General features: G+C 39.1%; 1 protein-coding gene across 1 annotated transcript; it reads right to left on the reverse strand.

Moving 5' to 3' along the window:
• Positions 1–16355, reverse strand: LOC127414135 (TATA-box-binding protein). The gene is made up of 8 exons (XM_051651919.1): positions 16238–16355; positions 15402–15563; positions 7685–8034; positions 2525–2612; positions 1582–1673; positions 1315–1482; positions 957–1051; positions 1–852 (listed from the first exon to the last, which is right to left on the reverse strand). Exons 2-8 carry the CDS (start codon positions 15453–15455, stop codon positions 773–775), a joined length of 927 nt encoding a protein of 308 aa, XP_051507879.1. The 5' UTR covers positions 15456–15563; positions 16238–16355; the 3' UTR covers positions 1–772.
• Positions 16356–16395: the final 40 nt, after the last annotated feature.

The raw sequence follows: 16395 nt of genomic DNA on the forward strand, positions 1-16395 counted from the left end.
TTCAGATGTAATACAGTGCAATAATAGGCACAAACTGGTAAGGAAACATTTATTTGCATCCAATTGCAAAGAGAACTGGTTACATTGCCGAAGACATTAAATTAAGAAATCAGTGCTTTACATGGGGCTGGGTGGGAGACCTACAGAATATAATACAATTCAAAGGGAATTATATAGTTAGATCTGCCAAATTTGTTACAGATCTCATTGTAGAAGACAGTAACTTAAAAGGTCAAATCCATATGACAATTTTAACAATTGAAGAATTAGCCTCCGGTTGCACGTCTTTGTTGGAAAAATAACCTAAATTCACTCCCCCAAATAAAAGACATTCTTCCTGCACTGGGCAACATGGGCATTACTTGCCACAGTTCACACTGACAATCAGTAATACAAGTAATACATAAAACTTGCTCAAAGGGAATGTGTAAAATGTTTGAACAGATGAACATTTTAACATCATAAAACAACAGAAGTATTCAAACCATTAAAATGTTCAGACATGGATAACACAATATTTTGAAAACCAAATAGCAGGTGAAATACATTTTAAAAAAGGTAAAATAAGCATTTATCCTCAATCAGATCAAGTTCTGAGTGAAGAAAAGTAGTCCTTCATATTTACACTTACAAAAAAAATAAAAATAATAATAATAATAAGAAGAAGAAGAAGAAGAAGAAGAAAAATTAAACTGTGTAGACCAAACCAGACATACCAGTGGGCTCACTAATGACTTCACCAGTTAATACAGAATGGTGCATTGCACAGGGATTATGTTGTCTTCCTGAATCCTTTTAAAATGGGGTATATGTTCTCAAATGCTTCATAGATTTCTCCTCTAACCTTTGCACCTGGAAAAAAAAGAAATAATACATTTAGCATCTCAATAATGCTCTAACAGCATCCCCTAGTACTGCAAAGTAGTTTTTGTGCGGTTTAAAATCAATTAACCTACCTGTGAGTACGACTTTCCCAGAAACAAATATTAAAAGGACAATTCTGGGTTTGATCATTCTGTAGATTAATCCTGGAAATAACTCCGGTTCATAGCTGGGGAAAAGTATCAGCAACAAAGTTTTTCAACAACCACAATTACAGTATTTTCTGTCACACGTGATTAAGTTTCTAAATAAGCTTGCAAATATAGCTGACAACATGCTGTATTAGCATTCGTGGTAATACAATAATGAGCTCTAAATCGAAAATACATTTAAAACCTTTCAGTCTTAATTTATAATCCAGAGCAAGGCAAAAAAAAAAAAAAAATTCATTAAGTTTAAGATGCTTTAAAATAAATAAATTAAAATACAAACCTGCTAAACTGCTGGTGTGTAAGCACCAGGCCCTCTAATCGGATGGGAAACTTGACGTCACAGCTTCCTACCATGTTCTGAATTTTGAAGTCTAAGAATTTGGCAGGGAAACCCAACTTCTGCACCACTCTGGCATATTTTCGGGCAGCCAAGCGGGACTGTTCCTCACTGCAAAAAAGGAGTACACATGAGAAAGACAAACTTACACACTGCTGTTTGTTCTATGAGTTTGTGCACGAGCAAGTGAATGACAGATGGCACTCTTACCTTTTTGCTCCTGTGCACACCATCTTTCCAGAGCTGAAGATGAGAGCTGTTGTTCTGGGTTCTCTTATTCTCATGATGACGGCAGCAAAACGCTGAAACAATGCATGTGTGTTAAATCGACTTTGACCAAATAAAACATCCCACACATTTTTTATTGTTCCGAGAATCTGTAAAGAACTACCTCAAAGGTGTCACAGATTAAAAAAAAAAAAAATATCAGGTAAAATGCAGTCACCCCCAGATCACCACAGATCCTCCACCAAATTTCACAGTGGGTACGAGACATTGTGGCTTGTAGGCCTCTCCTCTAACCATTAGACGACCAGGTGGAGGATTGGTCATGATCTGGGGGTGCTTCAGCAAGGCTGGAATCGAGCAGATTCATCTTTATTAAGGATGCATGAATCAAGCCATGTACAAGGTTATCCTGGGAGAAAACTTGCTTCCTTCTGCTCTGACAAAAGTTCCCCAATTCTAGGGATGGGTTTTTCCAGCAGGACAATGCTCCATGCCACACAGACAGGTCAATCAAAGTGTGGATATAGGACCACCGGATCAAGACCCTGTCGTGGCCAGCAAAATTTCCAGACCTGAACCCCATTGATAACCTCTGGAATGTGATCAAGAGGAAGGGGGATGGCCAAAAGCTATCAAACAAATCCGAGCTGCTTACATTTTTGACATGCGGAGTCTCCGCGGTGTCATGCACAACAAGCCACGTGATAATATGCGCGGACTGACAGTCTCAAAAGCGGAGGCAACTGAGACTTGTCCTCAGCCACCCGGACTGAAGCGAGGAACCGCACCACCACGAGGACCTACCAAGTAGTCGGAACTGGGCATTCCAAAAAAAAAATGAATATGCACTGTTTTCCTTGCATTATTCGAGGTCTGAAATCACGCCATCTTTTTTTATTTTGACCAGTATATATAATTTATTTACCTTTGGATTATACTCAGCATTTCTGGCTCGTAGTGCTATCGTCTTTAAGTCAAGTTTGCACCCCAAGTTTACAGTGGAAACAATATTCCTTTAAAATAAAAAAGAGAAAAGCAATTTAAAGCATTTAATGGTTTAGAATATTAAAAACTAAATTGAACATGACAGTCGTGTTATTGACATTTACGTCTCTGACATTTTGTACAGCTAAAATAAAAACCATTTAATCACTTTTTCATCTGAAAGCAATTTAATAACATTGTATTTTTTCACAGTACCATTGTGCACTTAAAAGGGATAGTTCACCAAAAAATGAAAATTCATTCTTTACTCACCCTCATGATATCCCAGGTGTATATGACTTCACCAGAACACATTTGAAGAAAATATCTTAAGTGAATGGAGATTTCTCTTTTGAAGCTCCAAAAATCACAGATAGTCAGCATAAACGTCATCAATATGACTCCATTGGTTAAATTATTTTCGACATGATCACTTTTGGTGTGAAAAATATAAATATTTAAAGTTCTTTTTAACTCTAAATCATGCTTCCGGTCAGGAGCGGTACGCGCGTGTACCATAATCGCATTGGCATTCGAAACACACGAGAACTGAGTCACAGCACGAAGAGCAGCGCTGTTTAAAAGTGAGAAGGAATGCTGTACAGTAGCACGTAGGGGTGCACTGATCGATCGGCCAACGATCAAAATAGTCCGATCTTCGTCTTAAATCCGTGATTGGCGATCATGCCTAGATTTAGGGCCGATCTTTTTCGCAGCACACAGGGAATCATACATTGCTCCTCTAATGAATGAGCGCTTGCTCAGCCCTTGATGCATGACAGAGTGGCCTTTGGAGGGTGAGTTGTTGGCAATTCTAAGCATTCACGAATTTAAACTTTGAGGTCAACCGATAGTGGATTTTACAGATACCCAAGTTGGGCAGTACCAGCCAATAATAGCCTAATCAACCAATAGTTTTAAAAATTGATATTGAATGAAAAAAATAAAGTAAAATAGTCCTGAACTTTTACAAAAAATAAACAGTACTGACTGAACCATGAAAATGTATAGTACTTTTTAAAATTAAATAAATACACTGGCGGCCAAAAGTTTGGAATAATATACAGATTTTGCTGTATCTGAAGGAAATTTGAACAACCCCAATTCCAAAAAAGCTGGGACAGTATGAAAAATGCTAATAAAAACAAAAAGGAGTGATTTGTAATTATATTTACCCTTTGCTATATTGAAAGCACCACAACTACACATACTATGTTTTACCTTGTGAATTGTATTGTTAATTTCAAATCAGATGATTGTAACACGCTCCAAAATAGTTGAGACGGGCAATTTAAGACTAAACAGTTTGACGAGTTGAAATAAGGTGATGTGAAACAGGAGATGTTAAACAGGTGAGGCAATTGTGTCATAGTACTGTATACTGTATAAGGAGCCTCCAATAACAGCCTAGTCCTTCAAGAGCAAGGATCGTTCAAGACTTGTCAATTTGCAACAGATGCTTCAGCAAATAATCCAGCACTTTGAGAACAATGTTCCCCAAAGACAAATTGGAAGGATTTTGGGCATTTCACCCTCTACAGTGCACAATATAGTTAAAAGATTCAAGGAATCTGGTCAAATCTCGGTGTGTAAAAAGCAAGACAAAAACCAATTCTGAATGTGCGTGATCTCTGATCACTCGAACGTCACTGTCTTAAAAAATATATGTAATAGAACTTTAGTAAACCTTTGTTTGTCAACACCACTCGCACTCTTAAGATGCAAGTTAAGACTTTACTATGCAAAGCAGAAGCCCAACATCAACACTGTCCGAAGCGCTGCTTAACTTCTCTTGTCTCGGTCTAATCTTAGATGGAAAGCTGAACAGTCGAACTGTGTTTTTTGGAACGAAGAGTCCACATTTCAAAAAGTTTTTGAAAAACACAGCCGTCGTGTTATCCGGGCCAAAGAGGAAAAGGACCATCCAAGCTGTTATTAGCTTCAGGTCCAAAAGCCAGTGTCTGTATGGGCCAGGGGTATGTCAGTGGCCATGGCATGGGTAACTTGTACATCTGTGAGAACTCCATGAATGCAGACAGATATGTATACATTACTGCCATTCAGCACCGTATTTTCCAAGGATGTCCCTGCATTTTCCAACAGGACAGTTTTTTTGTAATTGAGGTTTTACTTTAATTCACCAAAGTGGCATTCAACTGATCACAAAGTATAGTCAGGACATTACTGATGTAAAAACAACAGCACCATCACTATTTCAAAAGCAACTTGATTAAATCTAGACAGGCCCCATTTCCAGAAGCCATCACTCCAACACCTTATCCTTGAGTAATCATGCTAAATTGCTAATTTGGTACTAGAAAATCACTTGCCATTATATCAAACACAGTTGAAAGTTATTTGGTTCATTAAATGAAGCTTAACATTGTATTTGTTTTTAAGTTGCCACAATATGTAATAGACTGGCATGTCTTAAGGTCAATATTAGGTTAAAAATGGCAAAAAAGAAACTGCTTTCTCTAGAAAGTCAACCATTGTTTTGAGGAATGAAGGCTATACAATGCTTGAAATTGCACACATTTTTTTTATTTCATACAAAGGTGTACACTACAGTCTTCAAAGACAAAGAACAGCTGGCTCTAACAAGGACAGAAAGAGATGTGGAAGGCCAGATGTTCAACTAAACAAGAGGATAAGTACATCAGAGTCTCTAGTTTGAGAAATAGACGCCTTGCATGTCCTCAGCTGACAGCTTCATTGAATTCTACCCGCTCAACACCAGTTTCATGTAAAACAGTAAAGAGAAGACTCAGGGGTGTGGGCCATATGGGAAGAAATGCAAAGAAAAAGCCACTTTTGAAACACAAAAACAAAAAGGTTAGCGTGGGCAAAGAAACAGACATTGGACAACAGATAATTGGAAAAGAGTGTTATGGATCTTAACCCCATTGAGCTTTTGTGGGATCAGCTAGACTGTAAGGTGCATGAGAAATGCCCGACAAGACAGCCACATCTATGGCAAGTGCTACAGGAAGCGTGGGATGAAGTGTCACCTGAGTATCTGGACAAACTGACAGCTAGAATGCCAAGGATCTGCAAAGCTGTCATTGCTGCATGTGGAGGATTTTTTTGATGGGAACTCTTTAGTTTAAGAATTTCTGAAAAAAAAAAAAAAAATTGTAATAGTAATTTTTCACATTATTAATGTCCTGACTATACATTGTGATCAGCTGAATGCCACTTTGATGAATAAAATAGAGCCCGACCGATATGGGATTTTTGAGACTTTGAGACCGATTTTAGAGGGGGAAAATTCACCGATTACCAATATGGTGGCCGATATATTTAATTTTTGAGCTGGAATGAAAACAGACCTTTTCTATGTGGATTTTTCACCGATATGACTATGCAAAGGTACTCAGAAGGCTGCTTAAATATTTTTATCGAAGAATATTTGACATTATTATTATACACTGTCAACAAATTCTAGAAATGAACACTGAGAAAATAAAAGAATAAAAATACAATAAATAGCTAAATAAACATCAGTACTGTTTAGTGTCTGTCAAATGCTGACTACATTAATACTGCCGAGTCAAGATAAACAGCGGCGTTACACTGTATTCTGCTATACAAGTTCAGGGGAAACTTTCAACGGTGGAAAACCAGACTTTTAAATATTACATTTTATAAATGACACGACTGGAATTGTTCGGTAGAAGGGGGTACCAAACTGTGAATCCTAAACAAAACAGTTTGGTGAATACATGTTTACACATTACCTTCCACTCAGCTGACAAGCAATGAAAGTAGCTACGTGGTTAGCAAGTTAGCTATAAGCTCGTTGTCACAGAGAGTAGAAGACGGACGTTGTTTATTTTACTTTCCAGCATTGTGTCTTACCAACTAGGTAAGAACATAGCATGAAATCAACACTCATCAGACACAATCCACCACTGCACCATTGTCTGCTGAACTGCAAAAAGATGCTCTGTTTACCTTTCAGTCTGCTACACTGACAAACACTGACTGCACTGACAAACTATAGCTGGCTAACAGAAAACAGACATGAGTGACATGGTTGTCAGGGACAAGATTAATGTTATATTAGTTATATTGAAAAGGGAAAATGATGGGGTCATTGTTTAAGTTTCCGGTATGTATTTAACAAACTAGTTAGCAACTTACCGCGAAGACACCGCTCAACTCCACCCTGTCTGCAGAGCCACCGTCAGTTCAGAGTCAGCTCTGTAAACAATGGAGTCAGAGCGTGCTCTGCTGGACAAACTACACTATGACACCAATTCTAAAGCATTGTTTTCTGCACTATATACTCTGGGAAACAAAAAGTAAAAATTCATATTGGTGCATATCGGTAAAATATACGCAGATACATATATATCGTGAAAGGCTAACATCGGCCGATATATCGGTCGGGCACTAGAATAAAAGTATCAATTTCTTTCCATAAGAGCAAAATCTGTACATCATTCCAAACTTCTGGCCGCCAGTGTATATAAACATGAATATATATAATATATATATGAACTAATATTCAAATTTTAAAGTCAGCTGATTTTTAAATTGACGTTGTTTCCTTAGTCCACAAGAGGGTGCAATAAATACATAAACCATACAGCACCATTATATTATTGCATAAAACATTCCTATCCTGGCTGTAAAAAAAAAAAACTTCAATAGGCAGTTCACATTGTTGATGTCTCAAACGAGTGGAGAATGTGAGATTACGTCGGTATCATGGCAACGCGAATACGTCACACGAGAGACCACTTGGACTCCACCCACATGTGAAGCGTTCGATTATAGTTAAAAAGTACTTATGTTAATACTGATGTTTTTTTCATATCGTTTAAGACAATTTAACAGCTGGTGTTGTATGGATGATGTTTATGCTGATGTCTGTGATTTTTAGAGATTCAAAAGAGAAATATCCATTCACTTGCATTTTAATGATCTACAGAACTAAGATATTTTTCATTTTCTTTTTTTCTCAAATGTGTTCTGCTGAAGAAATTCATACACACCTGGGATATCATGAGGGTGAGTAAATAGAGAATTTCATTTTTGGGTGAACGATCCCTTAAAGAGCCATGCAAGCAGCGATGATCGCTCTAGAACTCACTGTAATTGGGGAACGATGCCAGAACTCTCTGAGGCTGGTGTGGCAGGAGTTATGGGGGTCATAGGTGTGAGAGGTGTGGTGTAAAGGGGTGTGTTGCCTGGCAGTGCCGTTGTTGTGGAGACAGCCTGTGAGTGGTAGAGCTGGGGTGTTTGGCCTGAACCTCCCACCATCCCACCCTGCTGTTGTGAGGCTGCCTGTTGTTGTTGTTGTTGCTGCTGCTGCTGCTGCTGCTGCCTCTGCTGCTCCTCCAGGAGCGACAAGCTGTTGGTGTTCTGCACTGGCTGTGGTGTGAGGCCCGTGCCATAAGGCATCATAGGACTGAAAATGGGAAGGCCAGGCGTCATCGCTCCCTTTTAAATTGAGACCAGACAATGTACCAGTGAACTTTATGCACACATTATTTTAGTCATTTAGCAGACAATTTATCTATTTTATGGTTTTATCACTTATTTTGATAGAATAATGCAAAATGTTGCTCACCTCTATCGACACATCTCACTAAACCAATCACTCTCAAAGTGTGAATTTATTTTTAAAGGAATAGTTCACACAAAAATTAAACTTCTCTCACCTTCATGCAATATCAGATGTGTTTGACTTTCTTCTACTGAACACAAATTATGATTTTAAGAGAATATCTCAAGTCTCTGGATCCATTCAATGCAAGTGACTGGGTACCAAAATTGTGAAGCTCCAAAAAGCAGATAAAGGCTGCATAAGTCATTCATACGACTCCAGTGGTTTAATTCATATTTTCAGAAGAGATATGCAGGCATGTGATTGGCCAAGCATAAAAAAAAAAAAAGCAGGAAAAGGTACCAAGGTTTTATTTGGTTTCCCAGCATCTTCTGCACATGAGTTCTTCCCAATGGTGGCTACAGTATATGAAATTTACATCTAGCTTTTGACACTTAGGACAACTGATGGACTCATACACAACATTACAAAAGGTGCAAACATTCATCGATGCTCAAAAAGGCAGCACATGAAAAACCAAGGTGATGCAAACTTTTTAAAAGGATTATTTGTGTATATTAGAGTCAATTTTGTGTTATGTAGCTTCTGAAGGGCAGTACTACATAATAAAAATATGATCTTTTCTAGCTTGTATTTTTAGACATTCCGAACTGGGTGTGAAAATGTATAAAACAAAAGGGCAATCCAAATTCTGCACTTAACTGTATATACAGTTTGTGAAAATGTACAGATGTTCACAATTTTAGATTTGTTCACAATTTAAGCTTTGTGTTTAAACATTTAATGTAGCCTATTCTATCCATACAGTGCATCCAGAAAGTATTCACAGCGCTTCACTTTTTCCACATTTTGTTATGTTACAGCCTTATTCCAAAATGTATTAAATTCATTATTTTCCTCAATTCTACAAACAATACCCCATAATGACAACATGAAAGTTTGTTTGAAATCTTTGCAAATTTATTAAAAAAATAAAAAATCAGATGTACATAAGTATTCACAGCCTTTGCCATGACACTCAAAATTGAGCTCAGGTGCATCCTGTTTCCACTGATCATCCTTGAGATGTTTCTACAACTTGACTGGAGTCCACCTGTGGTAAATTCAGTTGATTGGACAAGATTTGGAAAGGCACACACCTGTCTATATAAAGTCCCACAGTTAACAGTGCATGTCAGAGCACAAACCAAGCCATGAAGTCCAAGGAATTGTCTGTAGACCTCCAAGACAGGATTGTATCAAGGCACAGAAACATTTCTGCAGCATTGAAGGTCCCAATGAGCACAGTGGCCTCCATCATCCGTAAATGGAAGTTTGGAACCACCAGGACTCTTCCTAGAGCTGGCTGCCTGGCCAAACTGAGCGATCGGGAAGAAGGGCCTTAGTCAGGGAGGTGACCAAGAACCCGATGGTCACTCTGATAGAGCTCCAGCATTTCTTTGTGGAGAGAGGAGAAACTTCCAGAAGAACAACCATCTCTGCAGCACTCCACCAATCAGGCCTGTATGGTAGAGTGCCCAGACGGAAGCCACTCCTCAGCAACAGGCACATGACAGCCTGCCTGGTGTTTGCCAAAAGGCACCTGAAGGACTCTCAGACCATGAGAAACAAAGATCGAACTCTTTGGCCTGAATGGCAAGCATTATGTCTGGAGGAAACCAGGCACCACTCATCACCTGGCCAATACCATCCCTACAGTGAAGCATGGTAGTGGCAGCATCATGCTGTGGGGATGTTTTTCAGAGGCAGGAACTGGGAGACTAGTCAGGATCGAGGGAAAGATGAATGCAGCAATGTACGGAGACATCCTTGATGAAAACCTGCTCCAGAGCGCTCTGGACCTCAGACTGGGGTGAAGGTTCATCTTCCAACAGGACAATGACCCTAAGCACACAGCCAAGATAACAAAGGAGTGGCTCTGGGACAACTCTGTGAATGTCCTTGAGTGGCCCAGCCAGAGCCCAGACTTGAACCCGATTGAACATCTCTGGAGAGATCTGAAAATGGCCGTGCACCGATGCTCCCCATCCAACCTCATGGAGCTTGAGAGGTCCTGCAAAGAAGAATGGGGAAAAACTGCCCAAAAATAGGTGTGCCAAGCTTGTAGCATCATACTCAAAAAGACTTGAGGCTGTAATTGGTGCCAAAGGTGCTTCAACAAAGTATTGGGCAAAGGCTGTGAATACTTATGTACAGGTGCATCTCAATAAATTAGAATGTCGTGGAAAAGTTCATTTATTTCAGTAATTTAACTCAAATTGTGAAACTTGTGTATTAAATAAATTCAATGCACACAGACTGAAGTAGTTTAAGTCTTTGGTTCTTTTAATTGTGATGATTTTGGCTCACATTTAACAAAAACCCACCAATTCACTATCTCAAAAAATTAGAATACATCATAAGACCAATAAAAAAAACATTTTTAGTGAATTGTTGGCCTTCTGGAAATTATGTTCATTTACTGTATATGTACTCAATACTTGGTAGGGGCTCCTTTTGCTTTAATTACTGCCTCAATTCGGCGTGGCATGGAGGTGATCAGTTTGTGGCACTGCTGAGGTGGTATGGAAGCCCAGGTTTCTTTGACAGTGGCCTTCAGCTCATCTGCATTTTTTGGTCTCTTGTTTCTCATTTTCCTCTTGACAATACCCCATAGATTCTCTATGGGGTTCAGGTCTGGTGAGTTTGCTGGCCAGTCAAGCACACCAACACCATGGTCATTTAACCAACTTTTGGTGCTTTTGGCAGTGTGGGCAGGTGCCAAATCCTGCTGGAAAATGAAATCAGCATCTTTAAAAAGCTGGTCAGCAGAAGGAAGCATGAATTGCTCCAAAATTTCTTGGTAAACGGGTGCAGTGACTTTGGTTTTCAAAAAACACAATGGACCAACACCAGCAGATGACACTGCACCCCAAATCATCACAGACTGTGGAAACTTAACACTGGACTTCAAGCAACTTGGGCTATGAGCTTCTCCACCCTTCCTCCAGACTCTAGGACCTTGGTTTCCAAATGAAATACAAAACTTGCTCTCATCTGAAAAGAGGACTTTAGACCACTGGGCAACAGTCCAGTTCTTCTTCTCCTTAGCCCAGGTAAGACGCCAGGAGTGGCATAACAAGAGGAATACGACAACTGTAGCCAAATTCCTTGACATGTCTGTATGTGGTGGCTCTTGATGCCTTGACCCCAGCCTCAGTCCATTCCTTGTGAGGTTCTCCCAAATTCTTGAATCGATTTTGCTTGACAATCATAAGGCTGCGGTTCTCTCGGTTGGTTGTGCATCTTTTTCTTCCACACTTTTTCCTTCCACTCAACTTTCTGTTAACATGCTTGGATACAGCACTCTGTGAACAGCCAGCTTCTTTGGCAATGAATGTTTGTGGCTTACCCTCCTTGTGAAGGGTGTCAATGATTGTCTTCTGGACAACTGTCAGATCAGCAGTCTTCCCCATGATTGTGTAGCCTAGTGAACCAAACTGAGAGACCATTTTGAAGGCTCAGGAAACCTTTGCAGGTGTTTTGAGTTGATTAGCTGATTGGCATGTCACCATATTCTAATTTTTTGAGATAGTGATTTGGTGGGTTTTTGTTAAATGTGAGCCAAAATCATCACAATTAAAAGAACCAAAGACTTAAACTACTTCAGTCTGTGTGCATTGAATTTATTTAATACACGAGTTTCACAATTTGAGTTGAATTACTGAAATAAATGAACTTTTCCACGACATTCTAATTTATTGAGATGCACCTGTACATCTGATTTTTTTTTTTTTTAATAAATTTGCAAAGATTTCAAACAAACCTCTTTCATGTTGTCATTATGGGGTATTGTTTGTAGAATTGAGGAAAATAATGAATTTAATCCATTTTGGAATAAGGCTGTAACATAAAATGTGGAAAAAGAAGCACTGCAAATACTTTCCAGATGCACTGTATGATGTCATAATTAAACATGCAATATGAAATGACTTGTCATGTCAGGTACACATTTTTACACAAAACTGACAACATTGTAACCTAACTTTCAAAATACAGAATGAGCTTTATTGCCAAGTATCCTTACACATACAAGGAATTTGTCTTGGGGACAGGAGCTTCCAGTACACAACAATACAAGACTTTTTAAAAAATTGAAAAAATTGAAAAGAAAGAGACTAATTAATACACACACACGTAGTGTAAATCTAAATACAAATCGGTTGTGTACAGTGCAAGGGAATGTAATGCAGAAGAGGTAGGATGTGTTGGATAAAATAAAAAGACTAAGCTGTGTATTGCACATTAATTATTGCTCAATGGGGCAGTTTCAACTGTTCATGAGATGGATGGCCTGAGGGAAAATACGGTTCCTGTGCCTGACGGTTCTGGTGCTCAGAGCTCTGAAGCGTCGGCCAGAAGGCAACAGTTCAAAAAGGTGGTGGGCAGGGTGAGTGGGGTCCAGAGTGATTTTTCCAGCCTTTTTCCTCACTCTGGAAGTGTATAGTTCTTGAAGAGAGGGCAGGGGGCAACCAATAATCCTCTCAGCAGTCCGAATTGTCCTTTGTAGTCTTTTGATATCCGATTTCGCAGCTGAACCAAACCAGACAGTTACTGAAGTGCAGAGGACAGACTCGGTGATTGCTGAGTAGAACTGTATCAGAAGCACCTGTGGTAGGTTGAACTTCCTCAGCTGGCGAAGGAAGTACAACCCCTGCTGGGCCTTTTTCGAATCATTGTGGGTATCCCACTTCAGGTCCTGTGAGATGGTAGTGCCCAGGAACCTGAATGACTCCACTGCTGCCACAGTGCTGTTAAGAATGGTGGGGGGGGGGACAGTGTTGGGGTGTTCCTCCTAAAGTCCACAATCATCTCCACCGTTTTGAGTGTGTTCAGCTCAAGGTTGTTTTGACTGCACCAGACAGCCAGCTGTTTATCGGTTTAATCCCCACATCTCAACTTTTAAGTGCTTGTACTATGTAAAAAGTGCGGTGTAGCTGTCTGAATGTGACAATCAGATTTACCACCATGCTCGTGGGGAAATAAACATCCTCGCTCACATTTTCACGGCATCTTTTTGGTTATTTTGACCAGTTGTCATTTTCTGCAAATGATCTAAATGACAATATTTTTATTTGGAAGAAATGTTGTCAATACTTTATAGAATAAAACAAATGTTCATTTTACTTAAACCATACCTAAATCCAGAGAAACTGATAATTTTGCAGTGGTCTCTTAATTTTTTATATTACTGAACCTGCAGAGTTGCGTTCACAATACATGCCAACCACGTGGAAATAAAGTGAACTAAACTCACAGCACCTCCCAAGATGATCTGAGATAATTTTAAGCATTCTCAGACAACATTATTCTTGCAAACAATATTCAGACGAATGCAGAGAGAAAAAAAAAAAAAACTGTTTAGGTCAAGGTCAGTTTATTTCTAGAGCACATTTAAAACAACAAGTGTATGCCAAAGTGCTGAACAAGTAGTAATAAAACAATTTAAAAGAAAAAGGTAACAAAATACAAAAACACACATAAGAACAGACAAAATTCCACATCAATCAATCAAAGGCCATGGGAAACAAGTAAGTCTTAAGTTGCAATTTGAAAATATGTAAATAGGGAGCTGATCTAATGTACGAAGACAGGCTATTCCACAGTTTAGGCTCAATTACAGAGAACGCACAATGTCCTTTAGACTTCAAGTGGGAGCATGGAATCTGTAGGAGAATTTGGCCCGTAGATCTTTACATGCACTTGTTCCACGAGACACGCCGACTTGCATGTGTTCCAAGACACGCTTGTGCTGCACGCCTCTTAACAAACAGCGAATCAGACAAGCATTTACGGCTTTTATTTGTTCTTAAAAAAATATAATAAAATATGTTTCTTCAAGTGCGTTTCTGTGACTAACAGCATTTCTTGTCATGTGTCACTCTGAGACATCTGTTGTGGGCAGATGAGCAAAATTACCCATGCATGAAATGCATTTGGACGAGGAGCTAGCGAACTGGATTCAGCCTCGTTGCATTTGGCGGGTGGTGGGTGACAGTTTCACACCCTGGCCACTGTTTAATATATTTGGCAACTTCCCAGATCCATGGTTTTGCCATTTCCCAATATTGTCAATCATTGTCTGTTCGCAACCGGCATCGGGATTTTTGTAAGACATCGTCCATATCCGATTACATCGTTCTATCACCCAGCCCTAGGATACATGTACCGTTGCAGCCCCAATACAAATGGTTTGATATACTTGCAATGAATACTTTGTGAAGATACATTTCACGATTTCACTGCTAATATCACATCATTAACGCTGGATTGGCCCTTAACAATGGCGATTTTTAACCTGTCAGCAAACCCGTTTACGATAATATCCAACCATTTTATTTGTCTTGAGGAATTAAAATAAACCTGTTACTTGAATGATGTCCTGACGGCAAAAATTAGGAGTTTCTGTCTCACACATTCTCAAAGTGTGTGCACGACGCAGAAGCAGCAGGGAAGTTTCAGTTAGTGGAGGTCCGAGGGAAGGCTAAATGACACTAGTGTGGGTGAAAGATGCTTAAAGAGAATGCAGTGGGCAGGACCTGGTCGATAAGACATTAATACCCCCTCCCCCTTTATTATTTTTACATTTTTTTACAGATTTACACAATTCATGCGGGTCACATTTTTAGTTTGGAAAAAATTGAATTCCGGATTAATCCGGAAGAATCACATCCCTGGATATGATAGGTGTGGGTGAGAAACAGGTCAATATTCAAGTCCTTTTTTTACTATCAAGCTCCACTTTCACTTTTTTTAAATTTTTTATTATTTATTGTCAATTTGCATTCTTTGAGCATTTAGCCACCTACTGGGCAGTAGGAGAATTTATAGTAAAATATGACTAATAAAATTCATCTGTTTCTCAACAACACCAATCATATCAGTTCTGAAGACATGAATTAAACCACTGGAGTCTTATAGATTACTTTTATGCTGCCTTTGTGCTTTTTTGAGCTTAAACAATTTGGTACCCATTCATTTGCATTGGGAGGTCCTACAGAGCTAAGATATTCTTCCAAAAATCTTTGTGTTCAGCAGGAGAAATAAAGTCATACACATCTAGGATGACATGAGTGATTATATGATTAGAGAATTTACATTTTTGGGTGAACCATCCCTTTAAGAAATCAGAAAGGATGAGCGTTGATCAAGTTCTACATTTTAGAACTAACTATGTTTTACTCAACACTGCATAACTCACCTGTGGAGATGCCAGCCCTTGAGGGAAAGGGGGTAGACTGTTGTTCTGCTCCATATCGTCAAGTTATGAAGCAAAACAATTTATTACGGATTTCAGGACAAGCTCAAAGATTCAAATCCAATGGCCAACAGCTTTCAATTACAACGATCTGTTCTGAAATGCCTAAGCAATACAAAAACAAAAAATGAGATTTTCTAACATGCAAAACATACTTGCACATAAAAGCAAAGCATTTCTTAAGAGAAATTGTGGTGATAGATAGACAGACAGACCTATTCTAATACAGTGTAAAAACGAGGCAACAAGATAGCAGTGTGTACTCGTGGCATGAAACATGCATTTACTGTTATTATTCACCATTACATGGAATATACGTTTAAAATGTTATACAATGTTATACATGTATTGCAGTGAGGCTCTACAGAGGTTTAAATCAACGCTATTTCCAATCAGAAACACCCCATAACAGCACAATTCACATTAGAAAAGAAAGTGAACGCAGATATTACAGGTAGTTAATCAAAAATCAATGATAAGAACAGGGCTGATGTCAATGAAGCAAACTGAAGCACAGTTCATTCTGACGGATGCATACATCATTCAAGCTTAATCACATTGTTGAAACTATAAACGCCTTAATTATCATTATCAAAGCCTTTTGGAGTGATGACAACTATCTTTTAGACTTATTGACTCTCGTGGCTAGTTTGCTAATACATATATGTAGCTAATTTGTCGGTAAGACTCCATGTAATACACAGTCCACTTGTAAATTTAAACTGTTCTCCATCTCTTAATCGCGTAAACTGAATGTGCATGAAAAACGCCAAACAAACCGGTCACTCGCAGGATCCACCAGGCTGTCCGAGTTGTTTCAGGTGGCGAGTCTGAGTGCAGTGAACAGTCCCAGAGGTGCAGGGAGCGCGCCAAACATGGGATTCACAACAACTTCCGCTGCTTTTTATGTGCGCTTCCGGTGCATCATGGTCTCTCG

The sequence above is a fragment of the Myxocyprinus asiaticus genome, chromosome 23, assembly GCF_019703515.2.
Source record: "Myxocyprinus asiaticus isolate MX2 ecotype Aquarium Trade chromosome 23, UBuf_Myxa_2, whole genome shotgun sequence".
Taxonomy (NCBI): domain Eukaryota; kingdom Metazoa; phylum Chordata; class Actinopteri; order Cypriniformes; family Catostomidae; genus Myxocyprinus; species Myxocyprinus asiaticus.

Excerpts from the sequence above, each read along its gene's own strand:
- LOC127414135 (XM_051651919.1), bottom strand. The coding sequence starts at position 15,455 with ATGGAGCAGAACAACAGTCTACCCCCTTTCCCTCAAGGGCTGGCATCT. Across the intron at positions 1,052-1,314 it reads ACACACCAGCAGTTTAGCAG|CTATGAACCGGAGTTATTTC; the intron begins GTTTGTATTTTA and ends ACTTTTCCCCAG. Across the intron at positions 853-956 it reads TGGGAAAGTCGTACTCACAG|GTGCAAAGGTTAGAGGAGAA; the intron begins GTAGGTTAATTG and ends TTTTTTTTCCAG.